The sequence below is a fragment of the Cotesia typhae genome, unplaced genomic scaffold (genome assembly GCF_013202065.1).
Source record: "Cotesia typhae breed Kobodo isofemale line unplaced genomic scaffold, CoteBio_Ctyphae contig_22, whole genome shotgun sequence".
Classification (NCBI taxonomy): Eukaryota; Metazoa; Arthropoda; class Insecta; order Hymenoptera; family Braconidae; genus Cotesia; species Cotesia typhae.
Genome location: NW_027423728.1, coordinates 8,162,361 through 8,185,394, shown reverse-complemented (window position 1 = coordinate 8,185,394; position 23,034 = coordinate 8,162,361). Strand labels below are relative to the sequence as shown.

Below are 23,034 nucleotides of genomic sequence, written 5' to 3'. Positions count from 1 at the left end.
TTCTAAGAATATAAAAATGAAGCTCCTCCGTGATGTACTGTCTTATGGCAGGGGATATTTAATTTCCGCGTTTTCTCATTCATGAGATATATTATAATGAGGTCATACCGGTCACACCGGGCACTCCAGTTGCAAGATTCGATTTAAACATCTCGGAAAACCATTTACTCCCATCTTCAACTAATCTACAGACAGTCATTAGGTATTAAGTAGGATTAAAACTTATTTCATCCACTTTTATCCGTAACTACTAAACCATACTCGTCTATTTTTAATTTAATTTATTATTATTGCTTTCATCTTCAAGATAATTCAACATAATAATTTTTTTTTTTTTTATTAAATTACATCATAAATGTACAAAAATTTATAAATAGCATTAAAATATCTTCTTTTTTTTTTCACAATAAAAATAATTATAATTTATTTTAAAAATAATTCAAATAAATATTCAAAATTATTTTAGGATCAGATTTTTTGTGATAAAAAATTATTTTACAATTTTTAATTAATACTTAGTTATTTTTATTGAAATAATAATTATTTTTTATTAATAATAATTAATAATAAAATGATAATGATAATTTTTTAATTTTTTTAAACAAAAAAATTTTTTCTAAAAAATTATTTTAAAAAAATTGGATTTTTTTAATAATTTTTTTTTTTGCTATAATTTATTTGTTAAAAAAATTAAAACAATTGTGAAGTGACGATAAATTTAATGTCATAATAATAAATGTAAAGAAGATAAAAAAAAAAAAAAAAAAAAAAATCTGGTAAATAGATAAAATATTTATATTTGTGCCGTTAAGTACTGTATTGCTTATTTTAGGAAGATGATATATTGTTTTTATACTCAGCTTAATACAAAAGCTCCTTCTCAGTGTTTATTTAACTTTTAGTCTTCTCGATCCTTATGTCAATCTTAATCTACGACAGATCCTTTAACGCTTCCATTTTTGACCGGATGCTGATCAATTTTTTAAATAATAATATTATTTCATGTCAGACTAGTCAACTTTTTAATAATATAAATAAATTTAATAGATATATATTTGTTATAAGTTATTTGGAAAAAAAAAAAAAAAAAAATGCGCAAAAATAAAATAATAATTGTAATTAATAGTAAATTTGGTGCGATTCGTGATTATATCTATTGGACAAATTTTGGTAACGCTGTACTTCGTTTGATTCGTGTTGTTGACGAAGACAATATTGATTGTAATTCGATGGTTCGGATGTCGATGATACGGGACAACTTGTGCTTACCAGGGCTGAGGGTGTTGTATTGTTTTGATAGGCAAACGGCCAGGACTGAGAAGAAATAAGATAAAAAATTAATTTTATTAATAAAGATAAATTTTCTTCAAAAAAAATTTTTTTTTAAATATCTTCAGGAATTTTTATAAAAAAATCAGACGGCTTTTTTTATTTCGGTAAAATTTATAATTTCTTTCAAAGATAATTTTAATTTTAATTTTAATGAAAAAGAGTAAAATAATAAATAACACAAACTTTAAACGAAATAAAACTAGGAAAGTTCGTCGACTGATTTAATCCAACTGGTAAAATGTAAACAGACATCACTTTTATTAGTGAGTTTCTGAGAGAGATTTGACCCACCTGGTGACAGCTATTTTCTTCTTTGTTAATATAACATTTAAGAATTTTTCTTTAAAATACTATAATTAGTAATTATTTTATTTTATCAAAATTTCTGGCTGTGTAGCTTAATTAAAGGATTTTATAACATTTTTTTTAGTTAAAATATTAAAATATTATTTTTTTTTTTAGATATTTGCAGGCATATATTTTTACAAATAAATTTTTTTCTAATTTTAAAAGATGAATATTTTGAAAAAAAAATTTATTTGAATCAAGAAAATAATTTTTAAGTAATAAATTTGAGTAAAAAAATTTCTAAATAAATTTTTATTGGTTTAAATAAATTTTATTTAATTAAAATAATTTTTTTAGATAAATGCTGGCATATATTTTTATCTAAAAAAAATTTTTTTTTATTCTAGAAAATGAATATTTAAAGAATAAATTAATTTGAATGAAGAAAATAATTTTTTATTAAATTTTACTTGATTAAAAATTAATCTCTTGATGAAAATAAATTAATTTTTTCTTCAATGAATAAAAAAAGATAAATAAACTTACCAAAGTAAGAGACAGAGGTTTTGACGAGTCTAATTGACTATCAGTGTCTTCCCTTAGAACAGCCCTGAGATGAGCAATGTAAGTAGCGGCCAATCGAAGAGTGTCCAATTTACTGAGCTTAGTATCGGCAGGGACCCAAGGAAGAGTAGTTTTAAGACGACAAAAAGCTTTGCTTAAAACTCTCATCCTCGCTCTTTCACGTGCATTTGCGGCATTTCTCGGTGCCCGAACTTCAATGTCGTCTTTGCTGTACTTATCATCCAAAGAATAATCTTCCTCGTCAAAGTAAGACGTCGATATTCTGCTTTTGCGCGGCATAATCACTTTTACAATTTAAAAAATTTTTAAACAATTCTAAACAATTAAAACTCGACCCGTAAAAGGGGTAAGACTGACAGGGTTCACTAAACAACCGTAACTAATTGCTCGAGGCGTTAAGTGGATGCTGGAGTGGTTCGAGAAATGAGAGCACGAGATGATGATGACTATGAATGAGAAAAAAAGCTAAAGAGGAGAAAAAAAATAATTTTAAAAGGCGGAAAATTAGTGACAGGGCGGGTTTTTGAGGCGGGACTAAATCTTTAAATGTTCCACTAACAGAAACTATGAGATGTTTTCTCAATAAGTCTTGAGCCAATCGTAAATCGTATGTGCTCTTAAACATATGCGCACACCTGGTTCCTTTGTTTTTAAGATTCTGTTTTGTGTTTGTTATTGTAAAAAATTTTTCATTTTTATCTTTTATTTTTAATATCTTCATTCGGACCCGTCAAATTATAGTTTTTTTTTCCTTAGGTCTTTTAAGGGCCACGTGCCGAAATTTAAATTGATTAACAACTTCCGTATTTATCTTTACAAAAAAATTTGTTTTATTTCTTTTGATATTTAATTATCTTCATTTTTTATTTAAATCTTTGTTAAACTTTCAGGTATTTTCTTTTTATTTTAATAAAAATCCACAAACAAGTTTTTTGAGATTCTTAAGTTATAATTTTAATATTTTATGGCTGCTATTAAATTATGACAATAAATAATATTAAAACTCAACTTTGAATTTAAAAATTAGACTTTAAATTGGGTGTTTTATTTAATTTATTGATTTTATCGATTAATAAATAATTTTTTTTTTTTTTTTTTTTTTTGAGTGTAATTTCCTGTTAATGCAAGATCGTTTAATGGACCGTGAGCTCTTTTAAATTTCATGAATTTATTTTTATTAATAAATTTAAATTGATTTATAACTTCCTAATAATTTATTATTATTATTATTATTATTTTTTTTTTTTTTTATAAAGAAGAAATAAAAAATTTCTCAAAATAATTAATAAAATTTTAAAAAATAATTATTTACAAATATGTAAACAATTCAGAGGAATTTTTAAGGGTTCAGTACTGTTTATTGAATAATTATATAAAGTCTTCCGCCGTCGGTAGATTCGTCTAGAAGATATGAGATATGAAATATCTATAATATATAAACAGTTAGGCGCCACTCTAAAAATAGCTATAAATTCTTTAAATATTTTGAAATTACATCATTTTATTATAATTTTTAAATAAATTAATTACAATAATTATTATTCTGCACTTAGAAAAAATTAAAAAAAAAAAAAAAAGAGTGAATATTTTGGTGAAAATAAATTAATTGGTTTTAAATTTTTATAAAATTTAATTTAAATATTAAAAACATTAATCAAAGAGAATAAATTTTATATTTTATTTCATAACATAAATATGAGACTAAAAAATATTTTATTACATCATTAGATTTAATTCCACATGCGATCATACTGATTTAAAACATAATCTAAGTTTTTGTGACAGCATTCTTACTTTTATTAAACAATTTTAATTTTTGAAATTAAGTTTTTTTAATAATGTAATTTATAAGCTAAGAATTTGATGTTCGTTTTTATATAAACTTTGATCATCAAGGTTTTTACAATCCTTATTTATTATCTACTGCAAAAAACACTCTCAATACTAACGCGCGTGTCGTTAAAGTCATAAAAAATGGGTAATATGTGATTTTTATAAATTCATAAATAATAATGAATCAAAATAAAATTAGTAAAATTATTTATTTATTAATGGCTTGTAAATAAACTTAAAAGCAAATTACTAGGTAATAAAATAAATAAAAAATCCATTTTGATAAAAGTAGTAGCAAATTTTTTTTTTTAATACATTCTTAATGGAAATTTATCCACCATTTATATTTACAAAAAAATCAATATGATTTTAACACTAAAATAAACTATTTAAAATTAATTTACCTTATTATAATACTAAATATAAAAGAAATAAAATGCTATGTTTATATACAAAAGCTTACGAAAAGTAAAAAAATACAATAATTATTTTTTTATGATATGCAATGATCAATAAAATAATTTTTGATGTCATTTTTTTTTCCAATATTATAATAGTAAATAATTAATATGATCACTTGTTTCTTTTACTTTAATTTCCATAAAATATAATAATAAAATTAACAGTAATCAAGATAAAATACATTTGTCAGCTTCTTTTTGAGACTGTGATAGATTTTGTCCGCGTCTTTTTGCACATGCTACTGCATCGTTAGGTACGTAGGATATTCTCACACCACCGTAAGCTCTTCTTGGTGGTAACGCGTATGCTGTTGCTTCGTCTGAGCTACTAGATGAACTACATGTCGAACAACAACTTTCTTCATCGTCATGTCTTGTAATGCGGCCAGCATTTTCTAGAAAAAAAATTAAAATAATTTATAACAAGATTTTTTTTTTTTTTTTTTTTTTTTTTTAAATAAATTATTCAAACAATTAAAAAATGACCTTGTATCTTGTAAATTATTGACATTTTCAAAAATACAATCTCACTCCGACATTACACTCATCAAGACCTTTAATTTGAGTATCCACATCAATTTTTCATATATTTTATATATTTATATATTTTATATATATTTATATATGAAAAATATATCAAAAATGCAAGTGGGTACTCAAATGAAAGCTCTCGATGAGTGTAACATCGGAATGAGCTTATTTTTTTAAAAACGTCAATAGTTAAAAAAGTACAGTGCAATTTAACAAAGTTAAATTATTTAAAAAAAAAAATTAATTTACCCCACGAAGTGCTGGCAACTTGTTCAGGCTGCAAACTCCGCGAGCGAGGAACGTGAAATTTAGACGGCGAAGATGATGAGCAGGGGTTGTTTGTGAGCGGTATCGTAGACGTAGACAGAGCTTGGGCTTCGTCTCCTTCAAATCTAACTCGCCTGGATGTGGGTGTGGGTGGGTCTGTTATTGGAGCAGGATTACCACAAAGGTCTGTGCTGTCAGTTGAGATGTTTGGTATTAAATGAGGGAGAGGCGGTGGCGACGGCGGTGGAGGCGTTTGCGGTGAAATCGTCGTCGAATGCTGGGTTAATAGATGAGGAGGTGGAGGTAGCTCTGGCATACTTGACGCATGAGTTGGCGTTGAGTTTTGTATACATCGTAATGGTTCACGATCTCTTGCTTGCATTAGTCTGTTGGAATTATAATGATTAGTAGAACATGTTATTTGTCTTAATAATATATATATATAAAAGCTAAAGATTATCTATAATAATTAAATACTAAATATTAATCTATATAATTAATAAAAAAATTAAATTTTTTTAACTGGGATATTTTTATTGATCTTGTGACAGTAAAATAATTTTTAAAATTTATTTAAAAAATATCCAAGCCAAATTTTAATAAAGAATATAAAAAAATTATTAATTAAATTTTTTAATTGTTGATAAATAAATTTAGGCAGCCAAAAAAAATGATCTACCTTCCAAGTTCACTCGGATTTATTTCTTCCGTGTGAGTATTACGCTCTTGTAAAAGCCTTTCAAGATTACGTTCTAAAATAACTCTGTCCAACCCAGCAGATCGTGACCCAGCATTTGGAAGGCTTTCACAAGCAAAATCAAAGGTAGAAATCTGCGTGGGAGTTGTTGCAAGTGACGTAGGCCCTTGGTAATGTTTTCTTGATACTCTAGGAGAATTTCTAGCTGAGCCTATGTGCAATGTGGAATGTGCAATGGTATGATGCCTCGTTGTTGATAGTGGCGGGCTAGAAGATCCCTCACTCGGTGTCGACGGAGGCAGTTTCCTGTTTTGTCTGAAATAAGACACCATTAAGTTGAAAAAATAAATTTTATGAGAAGAAAAACAAACTGGATTTGAAGAAAACTCACTTGAGAAATGACGGAGGCGGTGGAGCTATTGGAGGCCCGGCTGATGAGTCGCTAGGGGTCGTTGGTGGCTCACCCTTGCTGCAGGCGATGCTGCAATAAATTGCGCCTCTTCGCGGAAGAAAAGGTCGCCCAAGAAGAGACGTTCGGCAGGTAGCGCAACAAAAACACGCCTCGGTTGCGTGCCAGTGTTGACCCTCGTGCGACATTTGACCCTGGTCTACTCCGATTGGCTCGCCGCAGCTGTCACAATATTCCGCGAAAGACGCGTCGAAACAATGCAGACAGTACGGTCGTCCTTCTCGCATTACGTAACGTTGGCCGCCAAGCTGCAATTTAAATCGTCAAATTTTTTAGAAAATTTTTTTCACTTTTATTAAGTTTAAATGCTCAAAAATTATTTTTTTAATTCAAAATTTTTCAAGTTAATTTTTTCAGTGTATATTTATAGCTGTGTAGGGAAAAAAATTTGACTGACAATTTTTGAACTAAGAAAATTATTAAATAACATTCATTTTTTAAATTTAAGTTTAAAAATTTTAGAATCAAGTAAATTTTATTTAAAAAAATTTTTTCAATTTAAAAATTTTTTATTAAAATAAAAATTAATTTTTTTTTTTTTTTAATCTATATATAGTGGTGCAGTGAAAAAAAAATTATTTTTAAAAGTTTTGTCTTGATAAGAAAAAATAAATTTTTTTTTTATTATATACTTTTCTCTTTTCAAACCGTATAGGAATAATTTCTATCCATGTAGTTGATTTACATGGAATCATTTTCTATTATAAAAAAATTTCTCATAAATAGCACCAGTGAATATAAATACAAGTATTTCCATTAGAATAATAACAATTATTATAAAAATAGATTATACCTGTCGATCGCACTCAAGACACGCAAAGTGTCTCATGTGCCAGGCTCTCCCCTCGGCCTCGGTGCATTCATCCGCGAGGATAATTTCATCGCAAGCGCAGCATCTTGGTTTGAGAGTTTCAGCGTGGTGTCTTCCGCAGTAGAGCCTGCCCTCGCGCCAAAAATAAATGAGATCAATCAATAATTGCTTGCAAATGCAGCAAATGAAGCAGGCGGGGTGCCAAAGCGCGGTAGGCCCCGCTCTGCTGGCTCCGATGGCAATTTCCCCGGCGGTGATTGCCCTGTTGCATTCACGACAATCGGTACCGTGAGGTCGTTCTACTTGACTCGCATGTCCTCGACCAAGGGCCTCACGTTTCCTCTGAGCAGCAAACACGCGAAGCTCTCGTTTTTCCTCCTCGCTGAGGCCACTGCAGTATCGTGCCTCGTTATCATGAGGCGGCAACTGCTGTAGCAGCTGCTTCACTCGCTCCCTTTCCCCCGCACTACCGACGTAAGGAATCTTCTCCTCCGGTAGCGAACTGAAGTACAAATGAACCTTTGGGAAAAAATTCCGAGTTATTTTTTGCTCAACTTAAGTGATTAAAATATTTTTATTAATACAATTAAAGCTTCTATCTACACCTTTAATTACTACTCGTCGAAGATGATAATTAAGAGCTGGAGATGTAATTGATCCTGATTGGATTAGTGCATTTAAATATTTTATTTCACTCTCATTTAAAAACGGATTTAAGATTGATTTTTAAGAGTAAATTAAATTATAAAATAAATCCGAGAATTTTTGGGATTCTTTTAAAAAGTCGGTAATATCTTGAACCAACGTTACCGCCTGTCTATAAATTCAAGAAAATAAATTCTTGAACAAAATATTCAAGTTCTTCGTATAAGACTGAAATTTTTTTTTTTCACATTACAATTTTTTATTCTTGACTCACAAGTGAATTATTTGAATAAGATTTAAATTTCCAAGAGAATTTTTTTTTTTTTTTGTCAGTTTATTTTATTATTACCATAGCGTATAATAAAACTAATTACCTGGTCGGGTCTGAGGCCCGGCGGGACCCACGTGTATTCTTCAAGCGCGCAACCGCTATCGTCATCGCTCTGAGAAAGTCGCTGATGGTGATGTATAAGAGGGTCTTGGAGCGCAGGTGGTGCCTCGATGGGGCTCTTAAACGGTTCTTGATGAGAAGGAATACCTCCGCCGCTCGGAGAGGATGTACTGGTGTTTTGAAATGCCATTGCCATTGCCATCGATGAGTCCGTTGACTTGATACTCGTTCGGTGGTGATCCTCCCGTGGACATCTGCAGCTCCTGCACACCTTCCTGTTAGCAAAACAACAACAACAACAACAACAACAACAATACAATCATTATTATTAATTTTTATTTTAAATTTTATACTCTATATAATAAATATATTGACGAGGATTAAATAGTTTGCGGTTTTTGCAAATAAAAGATTATCTCGAAGGGCGTCGCGCCAATTAAGCACTCCGCGGGATCATTTTCTGGTCTAATCGCTGTGGGCGATTTGCGGACTGTAAATCACCGGTTATTGCGCAATGAAGACGCGCGTGCGGATCCAATTTAATAAAATCGAAGCTTATTTAATATACGGCCCTACTGAATAAGACGCCGAGAAATAAGGGACAGGATAAGATAAGACGGAGCGTCCAGATCGAGCTGTTGAAGGAGTGCAATATTAATGAATTAATGTTTATTAAAAATAAGCCCCAGAATACATTTTATGCTTCTATATATGTGTGCATATATATAACAGAGGTAATGAAATAAAATTATTATAAAATGAGTCTGTGTAGAGAACCCGCGGGTGATTATTTTTTAACGAGTACACAGAAAAAAAAAATATCTTCGCTCAATAACAATATTGATAATTTTTTTAATTTTTTTAACAAGTAAATTAAATTAAAAAAAAAATTGACAGGTAGAATTTTAAAAAAATTAAAAATGCATTTTTTTATACAAATTTATTTGTTTTAATGAAAATATCTTTTGGGTTAATTTAAAAAATTTTTAATCCTATTTAAAAAAATTTTTTGAATTAAAAAAAATAATTTTTAACCTTAATAAACGAATTGAAGGATGATTCTTTAAGTGAAGAAACCGCGGGTGCTCGTACCCTAACGAGAATTAATAGTTAAGATTCAGGCGACTCGTTAATATAAACTATCTCGAATTAATATTCCTGTCGATGATATATTTTAAAAAATAAGGATCTAAGGTTCTAACAGAGATATTAAAGATAGTTTGTTTAACGACAATGACCTTCCTGAAGAAGTCTTGGCGGTTTATTCCCACGGGGGAAAAAAGTAAGGGGCGTCACGGTTCTGTTACTACAAATTTGTTTTACCCGTATACATTTATTATAACTCATCCTTTTTTATTTTTATTCATTTGTTTGTTAATTTAAAAATAGGAGGGAGGATCGAATGGAAGAAAATGGACTTACTCATCCTGATACCCGCAGTTAACAACACCATCACCATTATAATCGTTGAATTCAGTGCACCTAGGGACTCGGGGATTCTGCCTTTGTTCATGATTGAGTGAATCGCTTAAGTAATCGTGCGGAACGCAGACACGCGCACCGGTAAGAAATTGAACACATTTTTCCGTGGGACTGGCTCGGGGACTGGCCAGCACCGAGGCCCCGGATATTTCCGTCCCTCCCCCACCTACCCCAGAGTCTTCGCCTCTTATAATGTCTTCCAGGCAACATCCCAGCGCGGAATTCCCGTCCGAGTTCGGCCGAGCTGATGAGATCCAGCTCCCGGGCTCCTGGAGGTCCAGGGCAGGGTTGACGTTCGCCTGGGAGTTTTTCCTCCCGTAGAGCTTCCGCAAATAAGCTTCCTGATGGGCCCGCGTCGCCCAGCACCCCGTCGCCCACCAGCGCTTCGAGCCAAAGAGCAAACTAGTCTGCCTCCTTCTAGCCAAGCTCGACATCTCGGTACACTCTTTTCCGGGTAAATTAATGATTGATGCATCCTTTCTTATCGTCTCTGTCACCTTGTCTTCTTTTTCTCCTTCTTTACGACTTATTAACGAGCACTATCACTTATTTTTTTATATTTCCACCTTTTACGGTCTTATTTTTTTTTTTAATTTTACTATTTTTATTTTTTCTTCCATTTAATTTTTATCAAAATCCACTTCAGAGCCTGTAGCAAAAATTTTCCGGTTAGTGTTCTATTGTCCGGTAGTTTCTATAAATTTATTTTGTCAAAAGTTATTCGAGAATGTTAGATAAATCCTAAATTATGAAATTTTATTTAATTTTTTTTTTAGATATTTTTAGATAAAAACATCAAAATTTGGCTAAAAAAATATTTATTCTTAATTTTTCATTGAAATGTTCTACAAAATAGATAAAAAATTTTTATTTAAAAAATAATTATAATTCCGCCTCAAATTAAAGAAAAACTGACAATTTAAGATATTTAACTTAAACTTCAAATAACTTTTGAAAAATGAAATTTATAAAAAAATCATAAGATACGTTTTTTGTAGAGCGTTAAATTTCCGAAAAAAAAATTTGTCACACTAGTCTGTAAAATGCTCGTAAAACAAGATATGAATTTTCAAAGTTTTCGTATATTTCTTCCCTAAATCTCAAAATTTAGACAAAATAATTACTTGAAGAAATTTTTTTGATACACCCTAATAAGTTAACATATATATAACCGATAGTGGAAGAAAGATTAACGTTTTAATACAAGTCGCGTATCTCGGAACTCCAAACAAGCCACTTGCTCGGCAGTTGGTTAACTTTTCTCTCGACTTCTTCACTCGTATCCACTCACATCGTGAATCGCCAGCCGGCTATTGCTTTCTTACGTGATTGCCTCGCGTGTCGTTTTTCTTCTCACTAAAACTATTTCTTTTTATTAGTTTTTTATCTTCCAGATCGAAATTAGTCAATCTTTGTATTGAGAATGCAATTCACGGTCTTAAATTATCATTATATTCTTCATTTCTTCTTCTTCTTCTTCTTCTTCTTGTTAGTTTGTTCGTTTCTACTGGAAGAGTATTTTTAAAAAATACCTCCGACATTTGGAGCAATTAATGTCAAAAGCTTTATTAACAGCGAAAATAAACAAATTAACGAAAACACTTTGAAGAGTTTTTAGAAGAAATAATAGAGTAAAGAAACTCCGAATAAACTTGCACGATCGCTTACGGTTGCGCGGACACTGAGTAGAGTGTTCTTTGGTCGTTCAGCCCCAAGTGGAATAGTGGGGCCCCGCGGGCCTTAAGGAAGGGAGTCGGTGATGATGAAGAAAGAGGAAAAGTACTTTCAGCTCGGCACCTTCTGGAACAAACGACAGAGACAACTGCTAAGTCGTAGAGGATACTAATGTGTGTGTGTGTGTGTGCGTGTGTGTGTGTATGTGCGAAGCTAAAAGCGTTTACGCCTACCCTCTCTTTTCCTCTTTTTCCCGCAAGATCACCACCGCCATCCGCTTCACGGTTACATTCATGTAGATATTATATGTGTATCATGTATTGGAGTTCCGACGCCTTGGGCAGTGTAAGCGAGTAAACTAAAAACGTGAGAGGCATGTTTGCGGCTTACGAATCAATCGATCTCCATAGATCCTGTCTAGTCTGTATCCAGGAGGTAACTCATTTTTTATCCAATGTTATGAAATCTTTTGAGCTTCACGACGGCTAAAAGTAATCACTTAATGTACTCCATTTGACAGGAACCACTCATAGTATTTTTTTATTACTAATAATCTAATGTATACATTTAATTATACACATATACTGATAAAAAAAAAAAAAAAAACATTTTTTTTTCTACACTATGAAAAAAATTATTTTTAAATTACAAGTTTTTTTCAATGTTGTTTAAAATAAAAATTTGCATTATCAAATTAACACTAATTGCAGACAGTTAAATCGTTAATAAGTCCTCAAGAGATTTCTTCTTGTTATTTTTAAGATTATTATTCACGATAAAGAAAAGTAGCATTCCGGCGGTGCGTGTAGCTTGTTCTAGTAAACACCGAGAAAATCAACAAATTTCATGATATATATTTGATTGTAATTACCGGGAAAATCGAATAACCTGTTTTCGAGGTATTTTTTAGCCGTGATGGATGAATAAAGCATTTTTACGGGTGAAAAACAAGTGCGTGTAACCTTTGCAAACGATTGGAGTTAAACTTCTTTGATGCTGCTGCAGATATACACATATATTACGACTCGATGAAAATAAATAAGTCATGTTAATATTTTTAAGAATTTATTGGTAGTATTATTTACTGCCAGAGATGGATTTTTTATTTTCATCAAGGATTATTGATCAATAGATTAATTCAGCTTTTAGTTAAAAAAAATTTTTTTAACCAAAAAAATCAAGCTGAATTTTACATAATTTAATTTTTAAATAAAAATAGAATTTTATTTTTTATTTAAATATTTTTTTTATGCAAAAAAATTAATATAAATAATTTAAGTCAATAAAAATTTTTTTTTTTAAATATCAAAACAATTTTTTCTATCAATATTATCAGTGAGTCTATCAATAAGCCATCTTAATATAATCCTCAATGATAAGCAGTAAGTCATTGATTTTGATGGTGTTTTAAAAATTTCATTTCACTATTGAAAAAAAAAAAAAAAATCATTAGACTTCTTGATAGACATAACTTTTATAAAATCTGTCGGCTATATCTTTCAGAAGTCTTTGAAGTGAGTAGCTATACATTCTTCTTTTATGTGAGCCCGAGCATAGCAGGCAATTCAGAGTTACTGAGGATGAAATAAAATTCCAGATCTTATCACAAATCATCTTAGGTCAGAGATCGCACCTCTCAAGAGGCTTGTGTCACATAGATGGAGATTAAAACAGGTGTACAATAATAATAATAATAATAATAACAACAACAATAAAAATTGATATTTATAGTAAAAGCATACGTGTATATTATAAATGTGCACGCGTTTGTGATTCCACGGTTTAGTTAACGTTTGGAAGAGCGGTAGTAAGAAACCCGGCCTCTTCCCACAGCTCCTGGCATTCATTACAACTTCCTGAGCATCATGTAACAGGGCTAATCTGGTGTAAGAGAGTCTATCAATTTAGCAACACTGTATAGTATTAAATAAAATACCCGTATCAGATCAGATGGTACTTAAAAAATACAAAATCAAGTGAATTTAACGCGTGATAAGTTATACTAGCCGATCCGTATGATTATTTTGCATTGCATCTTTTATTAATAAATATTTGAATTTTTTAATTTCTACATTATTATATTTTTATTATGTTTTTGGCACTCTTCATACCCGAAAGCCCTCTCCACTCAGTTACATAATAAAATATTACTTTGAATTGTAAATAACAATTTATCTCACACTTAAAAAAAATTTTTCAGTAAACTTTTTTTTTGAAATTTTTTTAACAAAAAATTTTTTACAATTCTGAGGATATTTTTTGTAAATGGCGGGAAATATAAGCTTTAAAATGGAATTAAAATTTTTAAAATTAATTTAGAATTAAAAGTGATCCATTAGAAAAATATCTTGGCAATATTTAGATTACAAAGTGTCCAGAAATGATAAAGTCACTTAAAAAAATCCCAAGATTAAATATTTACCATCTTTTCCATTGTCACCTAAGTTATTTCTGGTGGATATTCTTAACGAGTTGGCAAATACAGATCCGGTGGTTCGTGAGCCTGATATTGACACAACAGCCGGGTTTTCGTAATTCTATTCTATACGGCATCGCCTAACCATCGTAAGTTTACAAAACAGCTTAGTGAAGTAGCCTGAAGATCGAAAAAAGCAGTTTGTTATTCTTTGACAGGAGGAAGGAATATATATCCAGAAGCTGAGATGAAATGAAAGGGTAAATTCTTTAAGAAGAGATGCCCTTGGGCACCGTCCACAAGACATCAGCCTGTATACCATGTCCAGGAGTATACGAGCAGTAATATACAAGCAGCTTGCTCAAAAGGATGAGAGATTTAGAATGAAATTATGCAGATTGCAGGCTCGACTCTGATGGGCCTTGATGAGCCTCGGACCTACGTGATCCTGTTGGGACGTGCCGCGACGCTCATGTTCACTGCATCTACAGTACAATTTATATATCTATATATACGAGGATCGAGTGAGGAACTAAATAATACATCATACAGATCTCCAATGAAATCAGTGTGGAATCATTTATTTTGTAAACTTATTTCTCATAATTGATACTTAATCATTTTGTTACTATGTATATAAATACAATTATTTTAATCTACTTGTACTTGAGTTGTTCAAGCTCGGAATTTAAATTTATTCATCTTGTTCTTAATTTAAATATCTATTTATTTTATTTTTTATATAAAAATCTAGTGATTTTTTTATGATTTTTTTTTTTCTAAATTGATTTCTATAAAAAAAAAAAATTCAAGCTCTATCATATTTAATTTTTTTGATAAAAAAATAGTGTTAAAAATTTCCAACAGGTGGCGCAAAGTCGCTAAATTTTCTCACTACAAGAGATTTAAAATTCAAAGTATTAATAATTGAACTAAAAAATTTTTTTTGACTTTTAAAGGAACTAATTTGAATTTATTTTACAAAAAAATTAATTTTACACGTGAATTATTGTAAAAATTTCTCAATAAGAGCAACAAATTATCGATAAAACATTGAATAAAAAATTTTTTCTTAGCTTTTAAATAAAAATTGTCATTTATTGACAAGTTCTGGAAGTATATTAATAATAAAATACAATCTTTTTTAATTTGAATTCCTCTTGGAGAAGGCTTTCTCCTTTCCTCTCTTAAGTTCCATCAGACATACTACTCGTGTGTGATTCCGATCAGCTGCCAGAGCCAGAGATCCGGTTTACCCTATGTTGTCCAATAAACATTAAAGCGTTTTATTTCTCGGACAAAGTACTGCGTTCAAAAGTCACACAAAATTCATAAGACGTTTGCATATGCATATATATATATATATATATATATATATATATATATATATATATATATATATATATCCAACTTGGGATGCAAATGCCGCAAATGTAGATTGAATGAATATTAAATGTAAACTTTAATGCCTGTGACACACTTCAAGCCCCGATACGGGAAAGTTGTTGACGATTTAAATAATAAAAATAATGTATCTGGAGAAAAGTATGAAATAACTGGATGAATATTGCGAGTGAGTGCAGTGGCCTTGATGAGTATCCGGAGGACATTGGCATCCTTGAAATCTCGTGGATCGTAAACCGGCGTTGATTATCCTGCACTCCAGGTGGTAGACCCACTGATATCCGAGTCAACAAGACTCGGATTCTATTTGACATGTCAGTAAGCGGTTTTTACTTTTGTTATTCTCTTTCAGTAGACGCACTTGATGACACCGCCGGAATTATTAATGCAAATAATTATAATTAATAATCAATTGTTGTTGTTATTGTTATTGTTATTGTCGTGGATATTAAAAGAAAAATATAAATACAGTCACGTCTAACTTTGAGTTATGGTTCTCGCTTGATTTATTCTTCTGCGTTTACAGTTGTGTATATAAAAACATTCCACATGCTGGCACATTCTCAATAAAATGACTTGACGCTTACAATTAAAATTTACACGCTGCTTATATCTACACCTTTAATTACTGCTCGAGAAGATGATAATTAAGAGCTGGAGATGTAATTGATCCTGATTGGATTAGTGCATTTAAATATTTTATTTCACTCTCATTTAAAAACGGATTTAAGATTGATTTTTAAGAGTAAATTAAAAAATAAAATAAATCCGAGAATTTTTGGGATTCTTTTAAAAAGTCGGTAATATCTTGAACCAATGTTACCGCCTGTCTATAAATTCAAGAAAATAAATTCTTGATCAAAATATCAGTTATTTTTAGTTTGAAAATCGTAAAATTCTTCAGTTAAGACTAAAATTCTTGAATCAATAATTATTTTTTTCAGACTAGAATTTTTTATTAAAACCAAAACGGCTAAAGTGAACTTAGGGGAGACATAAAATACATAGGAATGCACGATCTGGACATTGGTGCACCGTCCATTTCTTGCGGAGATGGGTAATTATATTTTACGATGTAGAAGTCGTGGGCGCCATTTTTAAGTGTCCAGCCGACGTCTTAACGTCACTGTATAGTGCTGACGGTGTCGCATCTTAAAACTGTTATGTGTTGTGTGTTGGGATAGCCATGAATAGCAATCGCTAGAAGAGCTCTGTGTATAGTAGTCGTAACGATAAATTTACAGGTTTAATATACATATATGTACGAATATAAATGAAAATAATGTAGATATCATGAACTCGTTATGCATATGCACGCACATGAATCGTAATTCACGCAATACGAATAAATCAAATTGACATTCTATCTGTTGAAGTAAACTGGTCAAACGATCCACCGGAATACCAACTCAACCGGTGCTACATGCGTACGTATTGATGTGTACCGTATATATAAATATATGTATGTCGGTCTCACATGTCTTACCTCTTTTTACTTTCACATCATCATGATCATACCAGAATCAGGATATACATGCCCGATTAGATTCCTCAAGACCACAAGAATTCTCACCATATCTCTCTAATATTCCATTTTGTGGCAACTCGTCTCTATATATATAAGAAACGAAAATAATGTTCGAACAGAATATAAAGAGCGACGCGTGACGACGATCATGTTTGTATATATAGCAAACTTGATTTACCCTGTGGACGTAATTATCTGATGGAAGCAATATAAGGAGGTAAGTGCACGACAAATTGAATAAATAGCTACGCATATTATAACCCCAAAGGGTCTTATTTGCAAGGATTTTATTTTACGACAAGTTAAAGCTAGTTTATTCACTCCATGGAATTGTTTTTCTTTATATTTCTATAAATCTATGCGGATTAGAACTATAACACTTGGAGAAATATTTTTATAGACACGGTTGTTTGATTTTAAATGGAAAAATAATTCATTATTTTTTTGAATTTTATTTTTTATTGTAAAATTAAATTTAACTTACTGTTTTTTTATTAAAAAATTATATTTAAGATTTTTCATTGAAAATTTGAATTTAATTATTAATATATATATTTTTTTATTGAAAAAAAAATTTTTTAAGGGCTTTATTTTTAATTTATAAGTTGTAAAAATAGATGAAAAAAAAATTTTCTTAAATTTTAAAGGATCTAAAATTTCTCCACAAAAATAATTTCTCTTTAAGTTAATTATTTTATCACTCTAGTAAATCTTACAATCTCGTGTTCTTCTAAGGCCAATTAGATTATTCAGACGTGAAAAAAAAAAAACAAAAATATTACTTTGAGCTGAGGTGCAATCAAGTGTCGAACGAGAACGGTTTTCGAGAGCTGATTTTTCGAGAAGTATCTTCCTTGCGGAGCTTCAGGGCGTGCGCGCAGGAAACCGCAAGGCCTTATTTCCAGGTAAAGAAATCGAGACTGTAATTTTGAGCTGGTAGAATAAGGATCCATGGTTAATAAGAGAAAGAGAAAGAAATTGAGAATGAGCCTGAGGGCCCTATCTTTCGTGCTACCCTCAGATTACGTAAACCGACGACTTTTAAGTGTTTGTACCGCTTCCACTGTTTTCTTAACTTCTCAACCGAATACGCAGCCAGTTAAAAAAAAATTGTCGACTCTTTTACTTATGAGTCATACACAGAAAAAACTATCAAAATTTTTAAGTTATTTTTAGCGCGAAAAATTTTCTGAATTTTTTAAATTAAAATTTATTTTTCCCGAAATTTTTCCTAAGCCACTGTTACCTCAATCAGGATGTGCTTAGATAAAATATAATCATTAAAATAAATCCAAACTTATAATAAAAGTACGCGAGTAATATAGTGCTGATGGAGAAACCGGTGGAATTCCATGCTTCCCTTTTTTCCTTTAGTTCCCGCGGGCTCATGTTTAACGGTTGGCTAGTTTCGCTGATGCTCCTCATCGCACATCGTACCGAATCGCGTTGTTCTGCTAAGGTGGTCCAGCGGATGTCCAACCAGATAAAAAACGTTTATATAAAAGAAGATAAGAATAGATGACCAAAAAAAGAAATAAAAAATTTTCGTCTAATCGTTCTTATCCAGTGTTATTACCAATTTGTTCCGTCTTACATAAAATAAAAAAAGTTTATTAAATTAAAATAAAATTTTATGATTTATTAGTTTTTATCAAGGTAATTGCTGTCTTTTTCACGTGGGAACACATTATCTCGAGTATCATTTGTTACTTTTTTATGTTTTTAAGATATTTCAAAAATTTTAGATCTTTGTAAAAAAGTTTTAAGAATTTCGTAAATTATATATCATTATAGATTACTTTTCAACTTTAATTTTATTTTTATTCCCAGAATTTATCTAATAAAACATTAAAAAAATTTTTTAATGAAAATCGTATCCCAATTCTCAATTATATTTATATATATATATATATTTATATTTATATGTATGTGTTATAGCGAGGTGGTGGTAGATGCATCTTATACAGCCCTAAGGTATCCGGATCCCATCTCGTTAAAGATAGATATAGTTAATAACCTTATAACTATAAAAGACCAATAAAACATTCTGATCACAACACATTTTTTCACCCAGGACCAAGGATACACTTTCTTGCTTTGCATCCAGAAACATTTTATACGATTTCTAAAAAAATGCATTTAAATGTTATTTAAAAAAAAAAAAAAATGAATTCAAGGAACAGGTATTATTTTATTGAACTCTTTTAAGTATTTGTTAACTATTTCCCGTTATAAGCGACGTAAATAAAATCTTTGGGATTATAGTTTTGGATATTTGTAACATTTTTAGGTAAACCTTATCAATTTTTTTTTTTTTTTAATTAAAAATAATAAGACTTTTCTTCTATAGATAATGATAACTGTTTTTATGAAAAGTGGTATTGGTATTTTAAGTATGAATTTATCTATCGATTTCTTGTTCAATTTCTCGTAGATTGAAATCTTGAAGCTGTTATTTTTATTATTGTGTTTATAAGAAATGAATATTGGAGAATAAGATTTTATATTGAAGAGAAATCATAGGAAAAGAAGTTTTAGAAATTGAATTATAGTTTTAAAGTAATAAAATTATATTTTTTTATAATTTTATTAGAAAATTGTCTAAAAACTGTTGGGAAGAAATTTCTACTTTAAATCACAAAGATTGGAAACTTTTGTGGGAAAGCGTTCAAAGTTTCTAACAATATTTGCATACTTCTTGTTTTTATAATGTAAAAAAAATATTTCTAAAAATTTATTTTTCTGTGTATAAATTTAAAAAATAAAAAAATTGAATGAATAAAAAATTTTTTGAGTGTTAATTTTAAAATCAAAGTATAAATCAGGCAATTATTAAATAAAAAAAAAAAAAAAAAAATAAATAAAAAGTATGTAATTTCATTATATAAATAATTGACTTTTTTTTTTAGACCTGGATTAGATGAATTACGCTTCGTGTCAACCATATAGGGAAGGATACAAAGACAAGCCCAAGATTCAATCAAGCGTCTCATCAAGAGTGCGTCAAGTATTTCTGCAGGCTCATGATCAGACCCAGAATACTTATCTCCGTTACGTCCTTCTATTCGCTGGTTTAAATCGAACATGCCCGGCCCAAATCAGGATTAACCAACAAAAAACTTAAGCCGGTATAACAATAATGTTTAATTTTAATTATCAAAAAATGTATTTTTGCTCTGTTACGATTTTTATCTAAAGCTGATGACAAAAAAAATTTTTTATGCGGTCAAATATAATGAGAGTTAATTTATTCGTATTTACATAATTTATCTGCATACTGATGTAAAGTTTATTATAAATTATACATTATAAATTGTAATATAAAAAAAAAAAAAAAAAAAAAAAAAAATAAGTATGCAGCGATTATGTAGTCCAATTTGCTTGTAGATCGATAAATTCATTTTCTCATGTTTATGTAATAGCGCTTGTCGGTGAATATTAAATATTATTTCTTAAAGAATTAATGCTACTGTAAGATGGGTAGTGATTGTGTTGAAAATAAGCAACCAGCGTACGCACAGTACTTGAGAAGAGTCAACCTGCCGGGAAAATCACTCATGGCAACACTTGCAAACACTTGCCTAGCCGTGCATCATGCAACAAAAGACCATGGCATTCCGTATGGCGTTAGCGTGAATTATCGCCTGGAGGGTTAGATAAAGGAGCAAATATAGGATACAGGATGTAGACACAGTACTTTTTGTCTGTTTTACTCTAAAAAATTTCAAAATTCATCTCTTTATTATCAATGTCACTTAAAAAAAAAAAAAAAAAAATAAAAAAATTTTTTAACTAAATATTAATTTTTTTATAATTGAATTTTAACAAAAAAATAAAAAAAAATTTTTTTTAAATTAAAATTGATGTTTTGATGAATTTAAAATTTTAATAAGCTTCTAAGACAATTAATATTTATTACTAAATGATAATTATTATTTAAATTGAGAGCTGTGGATTATACTTAAGATCCTCGTTTAAGATTAACTATTATAGTTCAAAGGCTAGACACATTACTATCAATTAAAAGGACGATAGTAATGTATCGGGGTTTTGGGAGGATCAGCAGAGCAGAATCTTAAAGGAAGCTCTGGAATAGAACAGGCAGCTCAGCAAGCGTTTAATCCTTTGTAACGGCTCAAGAATATACATAGCTAAGAGGTGCGCTAATTTCCCTAATGCCTCGCTTCGTATTGTTCGTAACGTCGTTAACGAAAATACAAGATAATAGAAGTGAGGAAATCCCTTAGGAGTATCTCAAATAATTTTAAGAACTTATACAAGCACATACATTTTACGCTATTTACAAAAAATATCCACAAAATTATAAGAATATTCTGTTAAAAAAATTAACATTTAATTGCCATAAAATTTCGTCCACTCAGTTAATACATAAATAAATGTAATTCACTGACGTAAGTTTTAACCCTCTTTAATTCGTCATATTATACTATTTCTATTAGCCATAGAAGTTATTGTGACATCTCTTGAAGTAAATACTGAGGTCGAGCCTTGTGGGCTTTAGGGCAATGCTAATTTCTTGATTATCAACCTTCTCATCATTCTTGATCTTATAAGTACACCGCAGCGAGGTCGGCTCAAATTCGCTTACTGTTGATGTCTCTCCGGAGACCAAGAGACATCTCTTGGTGATCTCCAGAGTGAGCCTCAGGATCACAGTTTATAGCACGTCGTACCTCATACTATAAAGTGTAAGGAGTAAGGATGAACGTAAACGGCGGTTCAAGCCAAAGCCTAACTCATTGTATACAGCAGGATAACAAGGATAAGTTAAGAAAAGACAAAGGCAATGCGTTAAAATGTCTCGGCATCTGTTACCACCATGAGACTGGTTGAAATTATTAATCCTGTCAAAAACAGTAAATCATACTTTGCAAATATTGTTGGGTGAGAAAAGCCAGGGTTAGTGCAAACAGTCATTGAATGAGAGAGACACCACCAGAGTGTGTACCTTGATATCTGGTGAAAAAGATTCTACCCAATGACGAAGGCACCTGTCTACTTGATTTAGAGTCTTTATATTATCGAACCCGTCTGTTTACGTGTTCCCATTGATTTATGCGTACTGAGGAAAAACTTTTATAAATATGTTTTGCTCGAGTTTTTTTGGACAATCAACATGAATTAACAAGTACTTTTGTCATGAGCAAGAGCTACTTTTTTGCTGGCAAAAGCCACAATATGGCTGTATTTTAGTGGATTTCTAGATGGTATGCATGTAAATAATCCACAATCCAATCCCTTTGGCATGACAGTGCGTTAAAAAAGTCTTGGTTAATTAATCGCGAGACTTGACTCTAATTTTGCTTGTGTAATGGAATTTCTCTGGAACGGTAGAGTGTGGAGAGCCCACGCATGGCGAACAAAAAGAGAAGCGGAAATTCTACTTGTTCTTCGGAATGTTCCAGGACTGACAATAATATTTTTTTCTGTGCAGAAAAAAAATTACATATGATTTACTGAACAATGTGGACGAGTATGGAGAAAAATTTATATGCATACGAGTATCGTATGATGGAGGTGCGATATGCCAATGATAATTTAGTAATCAGAGAGGTCCAGTTTACAAGGGTAGTCCAATCACTCCCTGGGTGCTCGTTTACCTGTACTCTAGGCTATTTTGTATTTCGGGTCAGCTATGTCGAGATATTAATTACTACTTGACAGTATTAATCAATGGATTTTTAAATAAGCCAATAGTTAAAATACCACATGTGAAGAATTACTTGTTTCAGAGTAATTCAGAGGGTGGCTATCGTTTTCCATCGAAATTTTAAATGTCTATGGTGATTTATTGATTTTTGATGTTTGTAATTTCAAAATAATTTATAATTTAATATTATTATTATTAAGTTGTAAAAATGTTTAACTAATTTTACATTAATAAAAATATTTAGTTTTAATGTTTTAAAATTTTTAAACCCTAAAAAAATTTTATTACAATTCCCCGATTGTAAAAAAATGAAATTTGGCATAATTGAGACTATAAAGTAAAACGATTGAGAAAAATATGATGGTAGGGTCTGAACTTTGGCTTATTACAAGTGGTAAACTCAAAATAAAAAAGCGAAGGCGCTAGAAAACTAATGGACGAAAAAGATATCAGTTTTAAAAGTTATTTTTTTGTTAATTGACGAAACAGCTACGCTAAATTTACTCAGTTGGAAATGAGAGTAACAAAATAAGGGAGAAGCGGTGAATT

General features: G+C 30.4%; 2 protein-coding genes across 4 annotated transcripts in view; both read right to left on the bottom strand.

The window, feature by feature from the left end:
* Positions 1-691: 691 nt before the first annotated feature.
* On the bottom strand, positions 692-2,621 carry Hlh54f (basic helix-loop-helix domain-containing transcription factor HLH54F). The gene is made up of 2 exons (XM_074237731.1): positions 2,167-2,621; positions 692-1,314 (listed from the first exon to the last, which is right to left on the bottom strand). Exons 1-2 carry the CDS (start codon positions 2,482-2,484, stop codon positions 1,120-1,122), a joined length of 513 nt encoding a protein of 170 aa, XP_074093832.1. The 5' UTR covers positions 2,485-2,621; the 3' UTR covers positions 692-1,119.
* A 1,757-nt stretch (positions 2,622-4,378) lies between these two features.
* The window catches only part of LOC141524612 (protein prickle), a 58,187-nt gene continuing 39,531 nt past the window's right edge, over positions 4,379-23,034 (bottom strand). The window contains exons 1-7 of one of the 3 annotated variants that reach the window (XM_074238633.1): positions 9,733-10,623; positions 8,294-8,585; positions 7,257-7,793; positions 6,386-6,711; positions 5,977-6,309; positions 5,280-5,683; positions 4,379-4,894 (exon numbers count right to left, since the gene is read on the bottom strand). In XM_074238633.1, coding sequence (XP_074094734.1) covers positions 4,668-4,894; positions 5,280-5,683; positions 5,977-6,309; positions 6,386-6,711; positions 7,257-7,793; positions 8,294-8,585; positions 9,733-10,226 — 2,613 coding nt within the window. In that variant the 5' untranslated portion in view covers positions 10,227-10,623 and the 3' untranslated portion in view covers positions 4,379-4,667. Of the gene's footprint in view, positions 4,895-5,279; positions 5,684-5,976; positions 6,310-6,385; positions 6,712-7,256; positions 7,794-8,293; positions 8,586-9,732; positions 10,624-23,034 lie in introns of those variants that run through there. The other 2 variants (XM_074238634.1, XM_074238635.1) reach the window with 2 other exon arrangements.